The sequence below is a fragment of the Barbus barbus genome, assembly GCF_936440315.1.
Source record: "Barbus barbus genome assembly, chromosome: 36".
NCBI lineage: Eukaryota > Metazoa > Chordata > Actinopteri > Cypriniformes > Cyprinidae > Barbus > Barbus barbus.
In genome coordinates, this window is record NC_136714.1 from 12,644,065 (window position 1) to 12,668,222 (window position 24,158).

The 24,158-nt window shown below is 35.7% G+C and overlaps 2 protein-coding genes across 2 annotated transcripts; one reads left to right on the forward strand and one right to left on the reverse strand.

Moving 5' to 3' along the window:
* The first annotated feature begins 5,924 nt into the window (after nucleotides 1–5,924).
* On the forward strand, nucleotides 5,925–14,387 carry LOC306856079 (protein RD3). Its single transcript, XM_079395087.1, has 3 exons — nucleotides 5,925–6,249; nucleotides 6,432–6,727; nucleotides 13,182–14,387. Exons 2-3 carry the CDS (start codon nucleotides 6,432–6,434, stop codon nucleotides 13,474–13,476), a joined length of 591 nt encoding a protein of 196 aa, XP_079251213.1. The 5' UTR covers nucleotides 5,925–6,249; the 3' UTR covers nucleotides 13,477–14,387.
* On the reverse strand, nucleotides 13,944–23,570 carry LOC306856076 (syntaxin-5-like). Its single transcript, XM_079395082.1, has 11 exons — nucleotides 23,509–23,570; nucleotides 22,587–22,795; nucleotides 22,363–22,433; nucleotides 19,186–19,241; nucleotides 19,026–19,096; nucleotides 18,823–18,939; nucleotides 18,677–18,733; nucleotides 18,505–18,586; nucleotides 18,325–18,422; nucleotides 18,125–18,246; nucleotides 13,944–15,281 (listed from the first exon to the last, which is right to left on the reverse strand). Exons 2-11 carry the CDS (start codon nucleotides 22,782–22,784, stop codon nucleotides 15,122–15,124), a joined length of 1,032 nt encoding a protein of 343 aa, XP_079251208.1. The 5' UTR covers nucleotides 22,785–22,795; nucleotides 23,509–23,570; the 3' UTR covers nucleotides 13,944–15,121.
* Nucleotides 23,571–24,158: the final 588 nt, after the last annotated feature.

Consider the following 24,158-nt stretch of genomic DNA (forward strand, 5'->3'; position numbering starts at 1 on the left):
TGATGTAATAAACTTCCATGCAGGACCAACATTTGCTCACATTAGCACTAAAATTACAGAATGAATCAGGAACAGATTCTTACACACAAGCTCTCAAGCCCATCTCCCACCTCAGAGCAGACGGTCCGGCATATCCAGAGCACTGCAGCCGCAAACTGCAGGATTCCTTCCAGAGGGTGTGTGAGTGAGTGTGTGTGTGTGTGTGTGTGTGTGTGTGTGACAGTCAGAGACTGTTGCTGAGTGCCCAAGAATGAAAAGGTACTCAATCAGACGGAGGAAGAGCTGAAAGAGTGAGTGTATGCGAGACTGGGAGCATGTTTGTGGGCTTTGTGAGTGTGTTTGTGTGTGTATATGGGAGAGGGTGGGATCAGCGGAGCAGGGAAGGGCTACTACAGTAAAGGATGGTGAAAGAGAGAGAGGAGAAAAAAAGAGAAAGGGTGGGGTTGATGCAGAGATTCTGAGCTTGATCGGATAATTGGTCTTTCGGCTCATTCCTTTCCCGGCTCAGTTTATTCCAGTTTAATGGGATAATTCCGTTCAGGAGGAAAGTTCATGTTCCTCTCGGAAATGCCACTGGCGTGTGGGTGTGGGTGGGGTAATTTGTGCGTTAAAAAAAATCTAAATTATATACACATACAGTTAGGCCCATAAATATTTCAACACAGGCACAATTTTTATTATTTTAGCTGCTGACCAAAACATATTCAAGTTAATCTTTCATTTGAGGGTATTCTCATCAAAATTGGAAGAAAAGGTAAGGAATTACATCTGTTTAATATGTACCCCCCCCCCCCCCCTTTTTTTTTTTTCAAGGGACCATGAGTAATTGGAGAGTTGACTCAAAAGCCATTTCATGGACAGATGTCCTTCGTTATTTCTAAATGAATTACGCAGGTAAAAGGTCTGGAGTTGGTTCTAAGTGTGCCATTTGCATTTGGAAGCTGATGCTGTGAACCCACATCATGAGGTCAAAGGAGCTCTCCATACAAGTGAAGCAGACAATCCTGGACACCCTGGTGAAGGTGAGTTAGCCGCAACGCTATCATATACAACTTTCATATTTATGTATATGCATGTGTGTGTGTGGGTGTATATACTGTATACACACACACACACACACACACACACACACACACATATATATATACATACACACACACACACACACAAATAAATGTGTTATATTTTACATAAATTATTATACTCCTTAATTTTGTGTTTGTTCAGACAAATGTTAATTTATACAACTTTCATTTCTATAGCCTATATCTACAGTATATGCGTGTGTGTGTGTATATATATATATATATATAGTATTAAATTATTACAATTTATTTGTTTCAATATTTATTTATATTCATGTTCTATACTATAATTCATTTTAATTTATACAATTCTAAAATCTATTTGAATTTATCCAGCTTGATGAAATATGTTATTATAATATCTATTAATGAATTAACATTCACTAATGAATGCTGTTTGAAAAACAAAGATGAAAACAATCTGCTAGTGAGTACAGGCAGGGTATAATCGCAGCACGCTTTGCTGGTCACTCCACACATTATATTGCTCAATATATTTCATTACCTCCCCTTTACTGTCTCTCACATTCTCTCTCTCGCTCTCTCTCACTGAGTAGGAAGTGCAATGAAATACACAAAACCATCTTTTCAGTCTCCCTTCCCTTGCATTTTCTCTCCTTCCATCTCATGTTTCCCATATGCTTGTGTCAGTATCAGATGTGATTCACGCTAATGTGCAGAACTTATTGGGAAGTGCAGCTGTAACATTGCAGACGTTGCATGGCTCTCTGAACTGTATGCCAGCAGCCACATGCTCAAGCTGCTCACAGCACAGACCTGCCGGGGATGTGGTTACTCTTCTCATAACAGTCCCACATGACCACGAATCATTGTGTGTATATCACCACCTTTAATTGAATTTGTTTGGAAAAATTATTATTCTTGTCAAAAACAATGAGGGTTTTGTCTCTGAGATAAAAACGAGAGCTCAAAGCCAGAGGGGAAAACACTAGTGTGGTGTAACTTTAATATACTACAGCCATCACCAAAAAGGCCATTACATAACCAGATAGGGAATCGATCAATAAGTCTGTATTATTCATGATGATGTTTTCACAAGACTACTAATGTGGCTGCTGCAGAAAGGAAGCAACACCATTGCTAGTGCTAGAGATCTCTGCGTTCCTGTTCCTGGCTCATGCCCAAAACACCCTCTTCACACCAAAAAGCTTGACATACAGGGTGACATCAGCAGCCAGAGACTGTGTTAACAAGTATGGGAAAGAGTATCCCCCTGTGGGCACTGAAATAGCGTAATGAGCGAAGTGTAACATTAGCACTCATTTGGAACACACTCAACAGGCAGAGACGTAATTAAATGGCTGCATATGCAGGTTAACTGTCTATTTGTTGACAGAGAGGTTTTCACACAAGCCACTGAGGGACAGTTTGCATGTTCACCTGAGCTGTTTTATTGAATTGTTTTGTATTTGCAAGAAGATTTGGTCAAATGCAGATGAAAATGGTGGTTGTATTGAACCTCTGATGTTTATGTCGACTAACGTTGACAGTTATTTAAAAGCCATTTAAATTATTCAGGGTGTGATGTTGCATCCAAAACACCAGGCATGATTACCTTTGCTCTTTACTCATATCTCTACATAAAAGTCCTATTTATGTTTTCATGAAGGCATAAATTGAAAACGGCTGCTGAAATTGACGGTGCGCCAAGTTCCTCTGTAGTGGACAGATGCTTGTAACTACTCCAATTATATGAGAACTCAAGGTACATTAATATGAAACAGTTTGGTGTCATATGAAGCAAGTTAGTTTATTTATTTATTTTTTATTAAGCATTGGAGGTACAAATCCAATTTGGACTAAATCTAGACATGGCCTTTTGCCTTTAAGGTTACAATAATAAACAAACAAAACAAATCCATACAGCTCATATAACATTTACTTTGACCTACATCTGAGCAGTGATGTTTTAGCATTATTACAATACTATTATAGTTTTCATTAATATTTTAACTAACTTTTATTTGTGTGTTTTCTGTTTTCATTTTAATATTTGTTTTATTCGTTTTTTTGTGTGTTTTGTCCTTTTTATTATTATTATTTTAAGTTAAGTCTATATAGCTTTTTTTTACATTTATTTTTATTTCAGGTTTGGTTTTAGCTATTTTAGAACATCAAATTAAACTAAAAGAAAATGAAGTAAAATAATCTGAAATAAAAAAGTTTAGGTTTTTATATTTTATTTTATTCCAGTTAAGGAAATTGTTTATTGTATTTCAAGTAACCTTTTTTTTTTAATGGTTGTAGTTAACTATAATAACCTGCACCTGAACTTTGGTATGCACATGCTCAGGACATGTAAAAGTCCAAAAATACAATTGTTTTATATATACATGCAAATTGTTTGACGTCCTGAACTGACAATCAACAAGCAGCTCCTTTAACTAACCATTTAAAAATAAAATACCCCCCCCCCCCCCCACCCAATAAAAAAAACTTTACGCAATTAGTAGAAATTAGCAAAAGTCCATCCATCCACGCTAGAGCGTTTCCTACTGAGAAACTCGACACCGACAAGTCATTTTGGGAAAAATTCATATATAAATAAATGAAAGATTAAGATGATTGTATTCTTGTTTTGAAATAAAAAGAAATATGAATGTTTTTCCCCTGTGATTTAATAATTCCTGCATCCCAGGATAAAGCAGTGTAGTCATCTCTTTGTCAGCACGAAGTTTGATGTGCTGAAGATGAAATACACTTGGCTTTTACTCATTTTAACAAGACTTGGACTCAGCTGCTTCAGCAAAGACCATAAAGGCCTCTCTGTCTCAGTGGAGAATGATTTTTGCCAAACACACATGAATAGTGTAGATAACAACAAACGTGCACCACTAGACCAGTCGTCACATCTTACTTCTGTTTCTCAAACAACATGCATATAGACCTCATATGCCATCTGACACATCTGCAGCGGGACTTTGATTCATTTTGCACTCTCTAAATAGACTTTTATACCCACTTTGATCCCTCTGTGTAATGTGTGTGAGAGGTTCTGGATCACCTCCTCAAATTCTTGGCTGGGCTCCACAAGCAGTGGAGGACTTTTATTGCTCAAAGGCAAGCCGGGATAGATCAGACCCGCTTCCTGAGCAGATGCATGGGAGATTTATGGCGGCAACATGCTGGGGATAAATATAAAAACTGATCAGGAAGGGAGGGGTGTTTGTTTGTTATAAGTCTGATAGAGACAATAATAAGGTTATGTGGAAAAAGTTAAAAGGATTGTAAATAAATTAACAATTGAATAAATATTTGTATATTGTTTAGTATATGTGGGAGTGTCTGTTTATTTTTGATAATTCCTTATTTCTAATATGATAAGGTCACTTTAAATTAGTTACAAGAAACATCAATAAGCAGACACATTTATCTAAAGCAGCGTACATATAAATAATGAAAAACATTGTTTTAGTAACAATTTATAAGTGCTGAGTTATACTAAAGAATCACATTGCAATGCAGAATGCATTATTATTATTATAGAACTGAAATAGACTCCGCCATCCCTGTGACCCTATGTTGGACAAGTGGTTTGAATAATAAATAATAATAATAAATCATACATTCAAATCCAAATCCAGAGTTTCTTAATTTAATTTAATTACGTCTTAATTTCTAAAACACATTAACAGAGGAAATGTTCATGTCATGCAAAAAAAAACAAAAAAAACATTTCTATCTGTTTAAATAAATGTTTAGAGAAATCATTTCCCTCCCAATTGAGATCTGTTCCTCATTTCAAGACAGATTAATTCCTAAACATGCATTTCCTTCCTGTCAACTACGGGGAAATCCATGCTTTAAAATGCTACTTACTTCTTTTTCTTTGGGTTGAAGTAACCAGTATCAGTTTCCTTTTTCCTCAGTAATGTGCTTTGATATCATTTTCACATTAAAATCCACACTGAAACATTTAAAGATAAAATATGACAGAGACGTACTGTAACTGTAGAAAGCAATGTGATAATGCCTAACAGAAGGTTTGAAGAATGGATGAGAGAGGAATCACTGGTTTAAAACGTCAAAATTGATTGAAATCTAATGGAAGGGTATTTTAGCAGGAACTGAATTTGCAGAGATGGAAGTGGATGAGAATGTGGACTGAATCCTGTGTCCCATTAAGAAAAGCTTTTTAATAATAAAAAAGTATTTTCATTGTGGTTTTTAAAATGATTTTTGAGCAATCAAGCAAACAAAACCACTGCTGTATGCACATTTTGAATAAACAAATGTACAAAATGAATAATTTAAAAGGCCTCCATTTCTTATCCATTAAAACCACATTCCTGGACTCGTCCAGATATGACAGGAAGTTCAAAATCATTGGAAAAATTGGAGCTGAGTTGGCTTTTTCCTCATTCCTATAGCCTGAGAGACACATACGAGTGGCAGCTCTTCCCTCAACACCAGTACTTAAGAACTCTTACATTACACATTAATCTAATCCTAGCAATTTCCCAGGGCTTTTACCAAGAGTGAGACAGGAGGCCAAAGAATAAAAGTGAGAAGTCCAGTGGTATTAGGATCATAACAAGACAAGAAATTAAATCAAATTTAACTTTGATCTCCAGCTTCTTCTGTTTGAAAGTCAAGTTCTGACAAATATTAGTATTATGTCATACTCTACGGCTTCAGCTTCTTCCGCAAGAGGGAAATGGGATAAATAAGGTTTCAGACATGTCTGAAACATGAGAACTGCAAAGCTTTTGTATTTCTCTGTTACTAATCTGATTTAATATCATTTTGTTCGCCTACAAAAGGACAGCAGGGGGCCTTAGCAGTGTTTATTAAGACAGGATTGGGATCTAATTCTGTGTTGTGCAACCCGTAAAAGGAATAATCCTATTAATACAGAGTATTTCATCGGAATGACTAAGATAGACATCCACCAGCGCGGTTTGCGTTCAAATTGGTTTGTATGTTTGGAAGGATAGCTTACTTAGTTGTTTTTTCCTTTGCCAGTGATGAACCACTGAAATGTGGCTTTACTGTAGATTATAATCATAAGGGATTATCTTTAGCCCTTTATCTGGTGTTGAGAGGAACCATGTGGTAAAGACATGTGCGCTCCTGTGTAAATATTTCAGACTAAGTTGATGGAAAGGAGAATATAACCAACCCTCTGCTCATCTAGGAGAAGGTAAGAGCCATAACTCTTGAACCATATTTGGAGAATGTCTTTTATGTGGCTTTTATTATTCATGACATATTTTGGGACTAGAGTTGGCTAGGCCTTTTCTGTCAAGAACGGTCGTTGGTGCACAAACAATTGCTGTATATTTGGTTTATTGTTCACTTATAAGTTACACTTTAACATTTCAGATGTTCCTCTGGTCATCAGTGTTCTCCAAGGAACCCCAGGTTCCTGGTCAGCGCTCGCCGGAGGAACTGGTGACTAACATGCTGATGCTGGAGCTGGGCTCTTTGTTGAAGCGCACTGAGCGCCTCCGCCAGGAGAGGACGACGGAGAACCGCAGGCGCAGCTCCTCTGTGGATTACAGCTGGCTGGCTGCACCTCCACAAAAGTCCTCCTATGAGATTCCAGCTGGGGAGATGGTGGAGCTTCAAGATCTGTGTGCCAAGGTCTCTCTCTCCCAATGCGGTCCCCTCATCCTCAGGTAGGCCTACATCAATAGTAGGTTAGACTTTAGTGAACAATACCTCAGACAGCAACATGCATTCAGTTTGTGAATGATCGATTACTTTAAGTGCTGTCGATTTTTTAAAGAAATTTCTTTCGGTAAATTATTATTATTATTATTATTATTTAATAGGCTATATGATAGTAACCGATTAGGCTGTATGTAATCTGAATTACGTAATCAGATTTAAAAAAATGAAGTACATTTAAAAATAGCCTACATGATAACATAGCCTATTATTCACGCAATAGCAATATATTCATAATTTATTGATTCTCTCTAACTCTTTTTTTCTTTTCACCTTTTAAAGTTTCCTTTTAAATGTAAAAGGAAATATATCAATATAACTGATATATTTACTTGAAGTACTTTAAGAAATTTAGAGATCTTTAAGAAATTTAAGGTAACGTTCATGGTTCTCTGACTTTGGTTGATGTTGACATGCAGGTAAGCAAATAAAATATTTCATCTTTTTTCAAGTGTTTTATTTGGATTGTTATTTTACACTCATTTATTTAGGTTTTACATTTTATTATTTAATTATTAGCATACACCCATGCTGTTTATTCATGAAACCCCACTTTGGGAAACCCTTACTGTAGGGTAGAGTGGGGGCAAATGCCCCCCTTAAGGAGTGTGTACATTTTTTCTGTAAAACAAAGTTTAATATGTTCAGAAAAGTTGTCATAGTTTAAGTGACACTGACATAAATTATAAACCAAGTATGAAAAATGTCCAGAGTTTTCATGTTATTAGATTTTTAACAACAATTACATTTGTACCACCTATGGGGCAAAACGCCCCCATGGGTAAAATGCCCCCCAGTCAAACAAAGCAATTTGCTTTAAACATTTACAGCAAAATCAGAGTATACATGCAGTTTTAGTTAAAAATAAAAGAATCAATAATGGATTACAAAAATATAAAAGCCTATTTGAAATAAATAAATAAATAAGATGATGCTAACTGGCTAGCTAACTAGCTACCTGATGCTAACTTGAGGTAATTTTTAAAAATAAAGTCCAAGTATTTTTTTTTTCAACCAACTAGGTAGAATGCATTTGATGGAAAAACTAAGGATTGATGTTTAGAACAGAAATTACAGTAACTGCTCATTGCCCCTGGAGGCGTTTTACAATGACTATTGAGACAAAAAATGTCATTCTGAAAATAGAATTATATTTTTATTAAATCTCCCTATCTACAGGCCCTACTGTTCTCATATCATAACTGTGATGTTTGACAAAACAACAAGCTTTAAAACACTTTTTTTCTTACTGCTGAAAATTAGATAATTTACTGTGAAATCCGTTTTCTCTCCAGTGTAAGCTTCATCGTGAAAACTTCTACATTACTCTTGCCAACGTAGTCCATAGTTACAATAAAAATGTATCTTCAGTTTAGTTCTGTTCAATTTTATTTATATAGTACATTTAAAAAACAACCATGGTTGACCAAAGTGCTTCACAATGTCCGGAAAAGCTCACACACAAACAAAATGAAAACAGTAAGAACATCACAATGTCTCAACTCAACTCAAAATAAAAGCCAAGGAATACAAGTGTGTCTTAAGAAATGACTTAAAAATTCTAAAAATGACTAACAATTCCAACACTCTGGTAAACTGTTCCACAAATTAGGTGCCACCACTGAAAAAGCTCGGTCACCTTTATTTTTTAATCTGGCTCTCGGAACATCCAAGAGTACCTGATTGGATGACCTCAGTGCTTTAACAGGAGTGTGTACATGTAAAACCTCTGATAAATAGGCAGGCGCCAACCCATTTAAAATCTTAAAAACAAACAATAAAATCTTGAACTCGATTCTGAAGTGGACAGGAAGCCAGTGTAGTAAAGCTAAGACTGGGGTAATGTGCTAATACATTTTTGTCCCAGTTAGGAGCCGAGCTGCTGCATTCTGGACTAACTGTAAGCGTTAAAGAGATGACTGATCAAAACCAACATATATAGAGTTACAGTAGTCCAGTCTTGACATTATAAAAGCATGAATTACACTTTCAAACTCCTTACACGGCAGTTAGGGCTTGACTTTAGTCAACAGTCTCAGCTTTTAAAACAGAACTAATCTGTTTTTCAAATTTAAAAGCACTGTCGAAAATCACACCGAGATTCCTGGTAAATGGACGAACATACAATCCTAAATTAACAAGTGCATCTACACAAGCACTTAGATCCCCAGGACGACCAAACACAACAATCTCAGTCTTATTTTCATTAAGACAAAGAAAGTTCTGATCTAGCCATGTTTTAAAATCTCTCAGGCAATTAAGTAATGACAGAAATTAAGCTTTATCATTTGGTTTCACAGGCAAATAAATTTGTACATCATCCGCATAACAATGGAATTTATACTTTATACTGACACACTGTTCAAGTCTAGACAAGAGAATCGAGTGACTGACCGTATCAAAGGCCACAGTCAAATCCAATAGGACTAAAACAACAGAGTTACCAGAGTCCGCAGCTAAAAGAAGATCATTAGAAACTCTTAAAAGAGCAGTTTCTGTACTGTGACGGGGCTTAAACTCAGACTGAAATTTTTCAAAAATACTAAATTCGTCTAGAAATGTTGATTAAAGTTCATTAAAACAACTCTCTCCAAGATTTTTGATAAAAAGGGGAATTTAGATATAGGTCTAAAATTAGACTAAATTTAAGAATCCAAATTATTATTTTTTTAGAAGTGGTTGCAATATGGCATGTTTAAAAACAGCTGGTACACACCCTGAGCTGAGAGATGTATTAACCAAGGATACAACGCTTGGTCCAACAGTGTCAAAAACATCTTTAACCTGTTAACCCGCATCGGCCCGCGGGCGGGCCGGAAGGGCGTGGTCGGGCGTGGTCGGACTTTTTATTACCTTTGTTTTAGAACAATATTCAATCAATTATCATTAACTATATATCATTTGAAAGCTAAAACACTCAAGATTAACGATGTGAGCTTGTTTTTGAAATCAATACACCAGAGAGGAAAGGGTTAACAGAAATGCTGAAAGACCGGCCATTTAAAATGAACAAAGCGAACCGCAGTACTCACGTTTGATCGCCAATAGCGCTGGTCAGCTCAGACTATTCCAAGACACACCAGCATACATTTCAAGAGAAGGGTCCACTCTTCAAAATGCATCCACTTTTTAATCCAAAACAACGAAAAAATAGGGGAAAACACGATAGATCCTCCTTTGTTTACATAAGCGATTCGAGTTATAGTTATCGATAGCGTCCATTTTCCAATAAATATCGATTATAATTCGTATTCCAGCTTTGAAACGCCATCTATTTCCAGCAGAATCGTCTCTTCCGAGTAAGAATAGCCCTCCCTCGTCTCTCTCCTTCAATCGCAGGAGCTGTTATAACCCGGGACAGTAAGCGCGTCCGTGAATGGGTCAGCGAGGTGTCAATCCGGACACATCACAATAGGGGTGTTTGAACCCAGCCAATGCCTCGCCAGCACAGTTTTGATGGATGGAAGTGTTAGCCAACCACAAGGACGTTTAAAGTGATTGACAGTTTGAATAGTTTACGTAAGATTGTTTAGAGAATAGCTCGGCGTATTGTCCGTGTGTTTTCGTGCGCTCTCGGGTTACGCATGAAGCGTACACATAATGGCGTCGCGGCGCTACACAGACTGGCTATCAGCGAACAGATGTTGTCCAAAGCTCACATCTGAATCTCTCCATCGTGGATCTTCGACTTGAGAAGTGTTTCTGTGGCGTTTGGTGGTGTTTTGGAGGACGTGGGGAGAAAAATGGCTAATTTAGTAGCCGAATACGCGCTGAGATCGCTGGGAAGCGTGGATAGCATTAGCACGTAAGTGTCTCCACCCTCCTCTTGAATGTTTATGTGTCTTTATCATGTATTTGCAGCTTTTGTTTCATGTTAGCTGTTTTAGATTCTAAAAATGACAACGGAGAGGGATAATATGAGGGGATTACATGAGTTTTGTTCGTGTGGGTGGGTGGGTGTGTTTGTTTGTGGGTATGTCCCGGTTATTGTGTGTGTGTGCGCGCGTGTGTGTGTGTGTGTGTACAAAATGTAAACAGTGTTGCAAGTTTGATTTGTTTTGCTTACACACTTTCTCACTCTTTTTCTCTCACTCTTCCCTGTCTTTTCAGAGGTCTGGTGAATCCAGATGGTCAGAAAAAAAAACATTTTAGTGGCTGCTAGAGCGTCTTCCTCCACTGTAAATACTGTAAATAGTTTTTTTTTTTTTATTATTTAGTAATATTAGTAATAGTAATCTATTACTATATTAGTAAAATAGTAATATTCATAATATTCACCATATAAAATAAATAAAAAATACAAATGTTGTAAAAACAATGTATTTTGCATGTTTTGTGTTTTCACTAGTTCAAAAATGATCAAATCTGTTTTGGTTCACTGTTTTCATTATTGGAATTGTTCAGAATAAAGACTGTTTAGTTATGTTCAAATTCTGAAATAGTTTTGTGTTTTTTTGTGGTTTCATTGGTAGAGCAGTTCTGAATTGATATACATATGTAGTATGCAGTGTCTTATGGAGTCTCTAAATAGCATTTTTGAAAGGATTCCTAGACTTTTCTTGAAATAAAATATCCAAATGACTTTTCCAAAGCTTTTCTTGAAATGAAATACCATAAAGATGTACTTTCTGTAAGTCTTTACCTATAAAAAATTTATTATTTCATATTTTATTTCAGGAAATATTTAGGCGTTTTTTTTCAAAAATGCCATTTGTAGACTAACCAAATGACTAAATGAGTCAGCACTACAAATGCTGTTCAGAAATAGTTTTTTATTGTGTGTTTTGGTGGGCAGAGCAGTTCTGAATTGATATACATATATGTATTATGTAGTTTTGACTCATTTGGACATTTGTTTACAAAGTGTCTATTTGGGGTCTCCAAATGGCTTTTTTGAAAGGACGCCTAGATTTTTTTTAAATAAAAGCTTACAGAAACTACATTTTTGGGAGTATCATCCTCAAATTTGAATCAAAACATGGTCAGATGTTCAGCTTTATCTTTATGGTGTTTTCAGGCCTTTGGCATGAAAGTCTCATCCATTTTTCCCTTAGTGAGCTTCATTAAAACATATCGCGAGTCAATTTCATGTATATTTTACCTTGTTTTACTCTATTGCTATACTAATTTTGAGTTATTATGACTCTAGAGTAACAAAGGATCAAGTGTCTAGTTTCAAACAACACCAGATTTTTAAATATAGACCTTAGGGTTCAAGAGCTACAGACATTTTTATTTGGTTATATCGTTTTTTACAAAATGCTCAAAAATAGGGGCGCAGGGTAACAGGTTAACTAAGCGTGCAGGAATACTATCAAGGGGGCAGTTTGTAAGACATAGCTGTTTACTATGTCAGAAAGATGAGAAAATGTAACGGCTCAAACTGCTGGAAGACAGCTGGGCAGAAAGAGAAAATACCCTTGACTTTATCTTGTGGTTATTTTGGGAAAAACAGTTTTCCCCCGCTCTCCCCTAATGTTTTACACACTTAATGTTATTATGAACATGTAATATGTTGATACATGAATGTAATAGCTTATCATTTCTTTCTCATGGTATTTTTATATAAATGTGGTACAAGATTTTCCTATTTAAATCATTGTGATAATTGAATTAGGTCAAAAGTAATCAAATTATATTATTATATTACTTAAAATGTGTAATGAATTGAATTACATTGCTGTCTACAATTTTATTCATGTACTTTGGAATCAGTATGGACTACAAGTCGCAACTAATCTGTCCAGCACTGAAACTGACTTACACAAAACAAAAGTTTTGTGGTTATTATTTAAGCAGCCTCATATCTCCCATCCTTAGCATCACAATACTTAAATACACAAAAAATCAAATCATATTTGGCATGCATTGAAACATTTCCAGAAAAAAAACAAAAAAAAAACTTTCATTTCAAAAACGTTTCTGTGGTAACCTCCCCTTATGACATGAAAAATACTAATAATAATAAAAAAAATAACATTGGCTTAGACGTTTAGTCAAAATTAACCAAGTAATTTCAGTGGATGATGAATTCGGTTTTCATAGCAGAGGACATTTTTCAAGTTTTTGTAGCCACAAAATTTCCTAATCATATAGACTATAAAAACAGGTCTTTTTATTTTTTTTTTAATTTTGAACAATATGTCTATTGTTTTATATTGTACTATTTAAAACCAGGCCACCGTTTTTGTCAAATCCTTTGAATGAAAAGATCTAAGTATATTTTAAGACACTCAAAAGCTTGCCAACATTAGCTAGTTAAGGCAAACTGTTGTAAAATTACTCCAAAACATTCAGAGTACCTTTTATGGACAATGATGTTGCTCAAATCCATGTTTAAAAAAACTTGGGCCAAGAGGAACTGTATCTTTGAACAATAATCTGCTTCTATATTTTGCTTAGGCTGAGGAAAGTTGTGACAGAGGTAGAGCCAGAGGTGACTGAGGTGTCTCGCCTGTTTCGTTCCGTTCTGTGTAAGTTCCTGGACGAGGTGGAGGAGGGGGAAGCCAGGGAGAGAGCACTGAAGGCTCGGGCCAACCACAGTAAGAGCATGTCTGTCATCAACCCACTGTGGAACAGCCGTGACGCTAAGGACCAGGCTGAGGAGGACGACGAGGATGAAGACAATATCCACAGAAATAGGAGGATCAGGAGCATGCCTGGTATCAGTGTAGTGGAAGAAAGAGCACTGACCTGAACAAGGTATGTTTGGAGTAGGAAACTCTTTATGATTTGGGCAACCAGCTGGTTTTTTAACTTTGCACAGGTCATTTTAAAGCATTACTTGCTCATCAAATATAATGGAAGAAAGCTTAATTGTCATTACATCTCTTAAAAATAAAGGTTACAAATGGGGATTTTGCAGTGGTGCCATGGAAGAACCATTTAGGACCTTTCAGTGAAGTTTTTTCTTAATGTGAAGAATATTTTTATAATCTAAAGAACCTTTTTCCACTATGAAGAACCTTATGTGCAATGCACTCTCAGGTAAAAAGCTGGTATCCAAAGGTTCAAAAGCTAAAAGGTACATCGCTGTACCTTATTTACCCTTAAATGGTACATATTAGTACCTTTTGAAAGGATACTGCTTCAGTGACAGTTTTGTACCTTTTTTGAGTGTGGAAAGGTTCTATTGATATTAAAGGTTTTTCACAGAACCACAGATGCTAATAAAGAACCTTTATTTTTAAGAGTGTATCGCTCTTTTTATTATTCATGCAGCATGGATCTTTTGTACACTTCCCTTTCATCAAATGTGGCATATATATCAAATGCAAAAATTAAACAATTAAAATACCACTTTTGTCCATTATTAAAAAATAGCTTTGATTAACTTTATTAATAAGCTCATGATTTTAAGTAATATGCTACTGTAAAAAGACACAAACAGACATTACAACAAAGTAATTTCTATTTCCTTTTTTTTTTTTTTTTTTTAGTTCTTCCATTTTACAGAATGCATTTCACAAATGGTGGGGTGGGACGTTCCCCCAATCTCAATGTCCAGTTCTCTAGAAAACACCATTTGCAGTATTCTCATTGACCCCCTGAAACCATATACCGAGACATTTCAAACAAGCTTGTGAAGGATGATTAAAACATCCAATGAAAAAAAAAAAAAACCTCCTGTGTGTTTACCTTTCATGATTCACGGCCAAAATTTGTAAAAGTTCACTGGCTTCAAATACTTATTTCTCACCTGCTGAACATGCTGTGTTCACAAGTTTTGTAAAAGTGGTAATCGATCCCAAAATCAAAAATAGAAAGAATACATATTAAAACCAAAGTCATCAAAAAAGTGTAGAAGCATAATGGTCATTTAAGATGGCTTGGTGGTCTACTGCTACAAACTTCTGCTACAAACCACTGCATAAGATTTAGACAACAGAGAGAAAAAATTTCAAATGCATAATAAGGTCTCAGAACACATGATGACTGAAGGTGTGTAACATGATTAATACCAATCAAGTGACCCAGAATCTGTTAAAATTGTGGTTCTTCGTCTGTGAGATGATTGCTGGCTTTACTCAAGGATATGTCTGTAATCTGTGTGATGTAGAAAACCAAAATATGGGACATCATTTCAAGAGTTGGCTCTACAGATACAGAAACATATCAGATTGAAATTTAAATGGACAAACATGTTTTAAATCGACTACAAACTGACAAATGCTTGGTCTATATAGAGTATTACGAATATTCAATTCCATCCATTTTGAGGAAAAAGTTCACTAAAAGAGAGCTCAAAAAGAACAAAAAGAGACTGAGACAACGGCCCCTTTCATTCCTCAAATACTGTGAATCACCCAATTCTTTAAATCTGCCCCTCTTAAGAGTGGACGTCAGGTCATGAAAACCACAAAGACAATGAAAAAAATGATGAGGATTAGGAACATCTTGATAAGCAGCCAGCGGTTGTTGGACACAGACTGGAAATATTTGAGTATCTCTGTGTGCGCGAGATCCACGTTCAGCTGAGTGTCCTCGACATTAGCATCAATTCTGTCAGGGAAGAGAGAAGTTCAATGGAAATAATTATTGTTTGTTCATACATAACATTACCCTTTAAAAGTGTAGGGTCAGTTCGATTTTTTTCAGTCTTATGCTCACCAAGGCTGCATGTATAAAAACAGTAATATTGTGAAATACTGTTACAATTTAAAATATTAAAATGTTTAGTTTTTAAAAATATTTTACAATGCAACCTAATTATTTTATGGTAAAGCTGAATTTTCAGCATCATAACTCCAGTCTTCAGTGTCACATGATCCTTCAGAAATCATTCTAATATTCTGATTTGATGCTCAAGAAATGTTTCGCAATGTTGAGAAAAGCTTAGTGTATGTCTAAAGATGTTAAATTTGAGTCAAGATACTGGCCTATTCAAAACAACATGAATCATTATTCTGCCAAAACAATTTAGAAAACAATTTTTATGACACTGGTACCACTTACTACTGAAGAAACTGCTGGCTAACTGTTACTGCGGCAGTAAAAGAGGCGATTACACTGGCAGAGAGCTTTTCATTATGGTCATACACAGTGATGACCAAACCACAAATGGAAGTAAATGGAAAAAAAACACACGTGTTTATTGATTAGACACTGAAACCAAAATAAGAAAAATAAAGAATGGGGCTTAAATCTGACCTACATTTCTGGGTATAAGTCAGAGTTATTTTAGTATTATTTAATTAATAGTATTGATTATTTTTTTATATTTTGAATTTAGCTTTTATTTTTATATTTTCAGAATTCATTTGAATTTGCGTTTAAGTTTTAGTAATTCCATTATGTGCTGTGTCATTTTTCTTAGTTTAAGGTTTTTTTGTGCTGTCAAACGATTAATGGCATCCAAAATAAACGTTTTTGATTACATAATATATGTGTATTGTGTATATTTATTATGCATATATAAATACACGCACACATACAGCATTCATATAATTTACACTCACTGCCCATTAGGTACACCTGTTCAATTGCTTGGTAACACAAATTGCTAATCAGCCAATCACATGGCAGCAACTCAATGCATTTAGGCATCTAGATGTGGTGAAGACGACTTGCTGAAGTTCAAACCAAGCACCATGAAAGCATAGATCCATTCTGCCTTGTCTCAACAGTTCAGGCTGGTGGTGGTGGTGGTGTAATGGTGTGGGGGATATTTTCTTAGCACACTTTGGGCCCCTTAGTACCAATTGAGCATCGTTTAAACACCACAGCCTACCTGAGTATTGTTGCTGACCATGTCCATCCCTTTATGACTACAGTGTACCCATCTTCTGATGGCTACTTCCAGCAGGATAATGCACCATGTCACAAAGCTCAAATCATCTCAGACTGGTTTCTTGAACACGACAATGAGTTCATTTTACTCAAATGGCCTCCACAGTCACCAGATCTCAATCCAATGGAGCACCTTTGGGATGTGGTGGAACGGGAGCTTCACATCATGGATGTGCTGCAAACAAATCTGCAGCAACTGTGTGATGCTATCATGTCAATATGGACCAAAATCTCTGAGAAATGTTTCCAACACCTTGTTGAATCTATGCCACGAAGAATTAAGGCAGTTCTGAAGGCAAAAGGGGTTCAACCCGGTACTAGCAAGGTGTACGTAATAAAGTGGCCGGTGAGTGCATATCATAATATAAATATATTTAAAATATAAACATAACATTTTCCTTAAATGTATACATGAATGTGTATGCATTTATATATACATAATTATACACAGTATCTCACAGAAGTGAGTACACCCCCCACATTTTTGTAAATATTTTATTATATCTTTTCATGTGACAACTGGAACCATGTCCTGTGGTCTGATGAGACCAAGAACTTATTTGGTTCAGATAGTGTCAAGCGTGTGTGGCGGCAACCAGGTGAGGAGTACAAAGACAAGTGTGTCTTGCCTACAGTCACGCATGGTGGTGGGAGTGTCATGGTCTGGGGCTGCATGAGTGCTGCCAGCACTGGGGAGCTACAGTTCATTGAGGGAACCATGAATGCCAACATGTACTGTGACATACTGCAGCAGAGACTGGGCTGCAGGGCAGTATTCCAACATAACGACCCCAAACACACCTCCAAGACGACCACTGCCTTGCTAAAGAAGCTGAGGGTAAAGGTGATGGACTGGCCAAGCATGTCTCCAGACCTAAACCCAATTGAGCATCTGTGGGGCATCCTCAAACAGAAGAGTAACATCCACCAGCTCCGTGATGTCGTCATGGAGCAGTGGAAGAGGAATCCAGTGGCAACCTGTGAAGCTCTGGTGAACTCCATGCCCAAGAGGATTAAGGCAGTGCTGGAAAATAATGGTGGCCACACAAAATAATGACACTTTGGGCCCAATTTGTAAGTTTTCACTTAGGGGTGTACTCACTTTTGTGGCTGGCGGTTTAGACATTAATGGCTGTGTGTTGAGTTATTTTAAGGGGACCGCAAATTTACACTGTTATACAAGCTGTACACTCACTACTATACATTATAGCAAAGTGTCATTTCTTCAGTGTTGTCACATGAAAAGATATAATAAAATATTTACAAAAATGTGAGGGGTGTACTCACTTCTGTGAGATACCGTATATTATGTAAACAAATTTTTTTATTTCAGTTTTACTTGCAGTAATTTAAACTCAAACAAAAATGAACTTAAGTTAAAGCTTCATAAATTATATTTTACTCATTTCATTTTAGTTTTATTTCAATTATCTAAAATTGCTTAATAGTTTTGGTAACAATAATACAAATATAGGTGAAAATGTCAGAAAATCTACCTAATAGACATAGAATTCCTCCTCAGGATGAAATATCTCTCAAAGAAGATCCTTCCTCACCTTTGTACGGTCTCTTCCTGTTCTTTCACCATATGAGCCAGCTGCTGAAATATGGATCCGAGCTCCACAATGGTGGTCTCTATATTCTGCATAGTGTCTGCGCGGTTCTGAATGTATGAATCCTAAACAAGCACATGACATTAATTGAATCGGTTTACCTGCAGCTGTACATTACAAAACAACCGATAAACAAACGATACCCGTTCATTAATTAACTGCATCTGCTGACTGGAGCTGAGGTCCATATCTATAGATATATCTGTCTTCTTGGAGTCGTCCTGCATAAGCACTGAATTGTCTGTTGAAAGAGAATCAAAAGGGAAGAATAACTATATGAATGTGGACAACATCTGCTTTTGCACAAGTAAAGAAGCTCTTACTGAAGCTGTTGGCGTGGAAAGAGGAAGATGAAGCAGGAGTCTGAGAAAATTGCTCTTGCCTGCTTCTCTGCTGCTTTAGGTTCTAAACAGAGAGAAAACATGATTCAAACATTGAAAACCTGATCAGAAACGTAGAATGATGTATCGAACACATAAAAAGTAAATCAATTACCTCTGTTCTGACTTCCAGGACTGACTTGAAGTCACTCGACATCGATGCCAGTTTGGACTACAAACAGAAAACAGGCTTTAATTTCAAACGGAAGCCCACTAGACATATTTACTTTGTTATTGAGCACTAAGGCCAGAAGTTAATACCTGTAATGAGACTACGATGGTGTTGGAATGCGTCTGAAGATGTCTTCCATTCTGTCCACTCCGTGATCGAACGAGATCCTGCAGGCCAGCTATCTGCTTATTTAGACTGTTAATGTCCTGAGTGAACACAGACAAATTACTGTATGAAATGGACAGACAGATTAATGTGTCTTTGGTGAAGGGAAAGTAACAAACACACTAACCTGTTTCACAATGTAAGTGAGTTCATCAATTTCAGCTGCTTTGTCATCAAAAAGGGACTTTCTTTTGGCAACTGCAGGTGAAAACAGACTTGAGTTTCATGTCAAAACAGTCCATAATGGTACATGTGTGGGATGATGGGGAGGGAGACGAGATACTTACGGATTGTGAGCTTCTCCAACTTGGCAAAAGTGTTGCTGAGGTCTCCTCCAATTCGCCTGTTAATAAGATGCGGTCAATATCTGTCATAAGGCCAAGTCGATGAAATAACACAGACCATTAAAGCTGAATACATTATAGGTCAAATGCAGCATCTCGGTGCCGATACTAAACACAGTTGCAGGAAAAAGTCTGTAAACCCTCTGGATTTTACAGGAAATTGGTCATAAAATTTGATCTGATCTTCAACAATAAACAAACAATAGACTGAAGTATGTGAAGCTTCAAAAGCTTGAGTTTGACATTTGGGTCAATCACATGATGCTCATTTGTTTATTTTTGTTCAGACCTATTAATATACTGATAAAAAGTCATACACTTAGGAAATGCTTTAATAAAGTAAAAATGTCAGTGTGATACCACTAACGGCAACACTTTATAATAACATTCAGTTGTAAGTCATTGATAAGTGATTAGTTAATGATTAACTAATATTTTACAAAATATGACTATGCGTTCATAAATGATCAATAAGTGATAGGTTAATATTTTTATCTTAGTTTTGTAGAGCAAGTTATAAATCATTTACAAGTGATTAGATAATGATGAACTAATCATTTACAAAACATGACTATATGTTCACAAATGATTATTAAGTAATATGCTAATGATTTACACATCTGTCAATTTATCTTTATAAAAAGCATATCATGAAATATCAAGCAGATCTTTAGTAAATAGTTAAGTTACTAGTTAATATATTATTAATCACTTATTCATTAAAATGTCAACATTGTACTATTGTCTCAAACATTTGATAATCATGAACAAATGATGATGAAACCATTAATAAATGATCGGTATATGTTTCGTTAAAGTTGTAAGATGGTCCGTTAAAAAGCACAAAAATGCAATTATGCTAAAACTATATTTTTAAAGAATAATAAATTATTTGCTGTCAAGTGAATAAATCTTAAGTGTAAACTACTCAAACCTTCCGGTTACAGGTTCTGTCTGTGTGTGTGTGTGTGTGTGTGTGTGTATGATTTACACTTTAGTTTAGGGGATGCAGAAAGCTTTGTAAATTATTTTATTCATGCATTTACACAACAGGTTTTGAATACTTTGTAGTGTGTACTGCAATGTAAAGGCTGACTGGTGAGGGTGTAGACATAGGCCTATGTCTTCTCTGACACGCATGGAGTATTTTAACGCTGTGCACCTGATGTGGTCTTCAGTGGAGGGTAAAACCGGTTCACATTATCACTAGATCCCACACAGTGTAAAGCATACACACACAGAACCTGTAACCGGAAGGTTTGTAATACATTTACAAGTGATGAGTAGTTTACACTTAAGATTAGGGGATGCAGAAAGTGTTGTAAATGATTTATTCATGCATTTAGACGACAGGTTTTGAATATTTTGTAGTGTGTACTGCAATGTAAAGGCTCACTGGTGAGGGTGTAGAGTAGACAGATGTTTTCTCTGACACACATGGAGTATTTTAACGCTGTACACTTGAGTGGAAGGTAAAACCGGTTCACATTATCTCTAGACACACTCCACACAGATCAGTCTGTGCAGATGAGAGAAAGGGTTTAACACAACTCACTGGATTCCCCTGACTGGAAGCCATTTACACATTTATTCACTTGACAGCAAATCATTTATTATTCTTTAAAAATATAGTTTTAGCATAATTGCATTTTTGTGCTTTTTAACAGACCATCTTACAACTTTAACAAAAACTACATAAATTATATACCGATCATTTATTAATGGTTTAATCATCATTTGTTCATGATTAACAAATGTTTATTGAGACAATAGTACAATGTTGACATTTCGAAGATTTATAAGTGATAAATAATATATTAACTAGTAACTTAACTAGTAAATATTAACAATTTACTAAGGATTGTTTGATTATTTCATGAAGCTATTTTTTTAAGATAACTTATGACAAATTTGTAAATCATTAGTATATTAATTATTTGTGAACAGTCATGTTTTGTTGTTAATGATTAGTTCATCATTATCTAATCACTTGTAAATGATTAATAACTTAATCTACAAAACATAGATAAAAATATTAACATTACTTATTGATCATTTATGAACGCATAGTCATGTTTTGTAAATGATTCTTGTAAATGACTTGTAAATTAATTAACTAAACATGCACAAATTATTAGTTCATCATTAATGAATCACTTATAAATTATTTACAACTGAACATTATAATAAAGTGTTACCATGATCTGTAATTTATCATTTTATTTAAGAAATGGTTTAGACCTGTATTTAGAGTGTAATTAAAATGTTGTTACTTGCTACTTAATTACACATTATGACGTTTCTTGAGTGAATAAACTTTCTCGGTATTGTTTAAATTCTTGCTGTGCAAATATATGTATTCATTATTATTTTTATTATGCATTTCTCATCATTTGTTTTCTTTTTTTTTGTGCGTGCATACATATTTTGTAACACACTCTGAGAGAAGGAAATTATATAATAATTAATTTATTTCATCTTGATAAGTCTGTTAACATATCAAACCAAATGCTGATTTATTGTTTTTACCTCTCTCTTGTTAAAAAGCATCAATAACAAAAAAATAAATAAATACATTTCTAAAGAAAACAGGTTCACTTTTCTTATTATAGGCATTCACAAAAAGCAATGCCTGATGTGAACCATGCCTGGAACAAAAGAGATCTCACAGCACCTAAGATAAAGAACTGCTGACTTGCAATGAAGCTGGAAAGCCACCTTCAACCAAACTGAGAGACTATACATGAGCAACCAAACCAAACACTCCAAGGACATTGTAGAACTTATACAGTTACATTTAGAGGAACGGTGTAAAATTCCTTTGGTTCATCGGGGTCTGAACCGCAATAAACACTGGGTTCACTGATGTTAGTGATCCAATCATTATCAAAAACAAGCATTCACATATTAATTCCACCATGCACTGGGAATATGTACACAGTGTGTAAAAAAACAAACATTATATTCACATATCACTAGGTGTGTGCTATTGATTTAAGCAGAATATGCATGTGTATTGGTGTTACTTATTTGAAGATCAGATCAGAATTTTCTGAAATCCAGGTAAATCACATTCTTTCCCCCTTGAACTTTATATGAGCGATTGAGAGTTTAACTCACTTAGCCAAGAGTGTGAAGTCACTCCGCTGTCTGACTGCACTGTTGACAGCTCTGGCAGGTTGTGCTCCATTCTGGAAAAGAACAAGAGAAAAACTTCAACAATTCTTCGGTATTTTTCAACTCATGCCACCATTATGAACACAAACTCCACTAAGTAGACTATATTATTAAACCTATTAGCCACTCGCAGGTTACTGGACAATATGCATCAATAGTTATGGCACCTGTCTCCCCTGCAAGGACTTGCACACAGACTGAAACTCGCTGGTACGGTCTCGGCAGGACATGCTGAGCGTGCCTACGACAGGGGCGATGGGTGCTGGGACAGCCAGGGGGGTTTCCAGCTGGGACTGGGTCTGAGACGGCCCAGTGTACACCCCGTCCTGGCTGCTTCTAGGAACGTGACGCCGCCGTGCGTTCATGAACTCATCACCTTATAAAGAGGAAAGAGAAATCAAAGTGAAAGTGTGTTAACAGTAAAATTCCCTTACAATTTTACTTTCAATCTTCAGCATAAAGTAAAAACAGGACTCTGATGCAGATGCATGTAGCGGTGTCTCACAACTTAAATTGTGTCTAGACCAGGAATGTACCTACGATATTCATAATATGCTGATTTGCATAGTTATTTATTGTATTATTATTATTAATGTATCAATTTTGAAAACAGTAGTGCTGCAGCTTAATATTCGTGTAGAAACTGTACAATTTGTTTCAGGATTCTTTGATGAATAGAAAGGTCAAGATAACAGCTTATACTTGAAATGGCCATCTTTTGTAACATTATAAATGTCTTTCCTGTCACTTCAGATCAATTTAGTTTACACAACAGCTGTTTTGAAGAGAATATGCATGTATATAAACTTCTGCTTCTCCACTGTTGTCATCTACGCAGTGTCAAAAAATGCAGCAATGTGGTAATATGTCATCTGCGTGATGTCATCAGTGATTTTCATACTCTTTTGGTCAAATTCAGCTCTAGTTAGCTGCTAAGCTAAGTGAGTAGCTGAACATATGATCCTAATGTTTCATTCGTCAAACAATGAGAAGCGCCACACGCGTCTGAATAAATGAGCAGCGTTGATTTGTGAAGTAAAGGGGAGATGACAACATGTGAGCTGAAAGATAAAAATATTTATTTCTCACCACTCTGCCTCTCTGAGGGTTGAACTGGGTGCAGGTTGTGATTAATATCCGGGTCTTAACACAAATATTGACGTCACTGCCACGTGTTCTTAAAGGAGCTTCGCTTATCATCTTCAACACAAGGTGGCGCTGTATGTTTGATGTAGTGAGTTGAAGACAAAACGCGCATGAGTGAAAATGACCAAGTTGTATAAATACTGATATCGTTTTTTCATCAAAGTTTTATGTTAAATTACTCAAACTCATGATTGAATTAAAATCATTTATTAATAAGAAAGCAATCAAAACAGGCACCATGCACCATTCTGAATATGTTTTCTTTCTTATGTAGCATTTCCTTCTTTTCTTCCCTGTTAGGGTTATTAAAAAAAAATAAATAAATAATCTCTTAATAATTAATAATTAAATTGCGTACTTTGACTTGAAGGAATGTTTGTTCTTATGTCGTACTGTATGTAGAATGCGCATAAAAACGTAAGAGAAAAGTAAAATATAAAAAAGTAATGTACTTAAGTGAACAGCAATGTTTTTCACAATCTTAAATATAAAAGTAATGTTGTTATTATATTTAATATATTAATAATGTTAATAGGAAATCATTTAAATAACTGTTAAATAAGCAGACTACAATTTCTGCGGCATGGATGAGC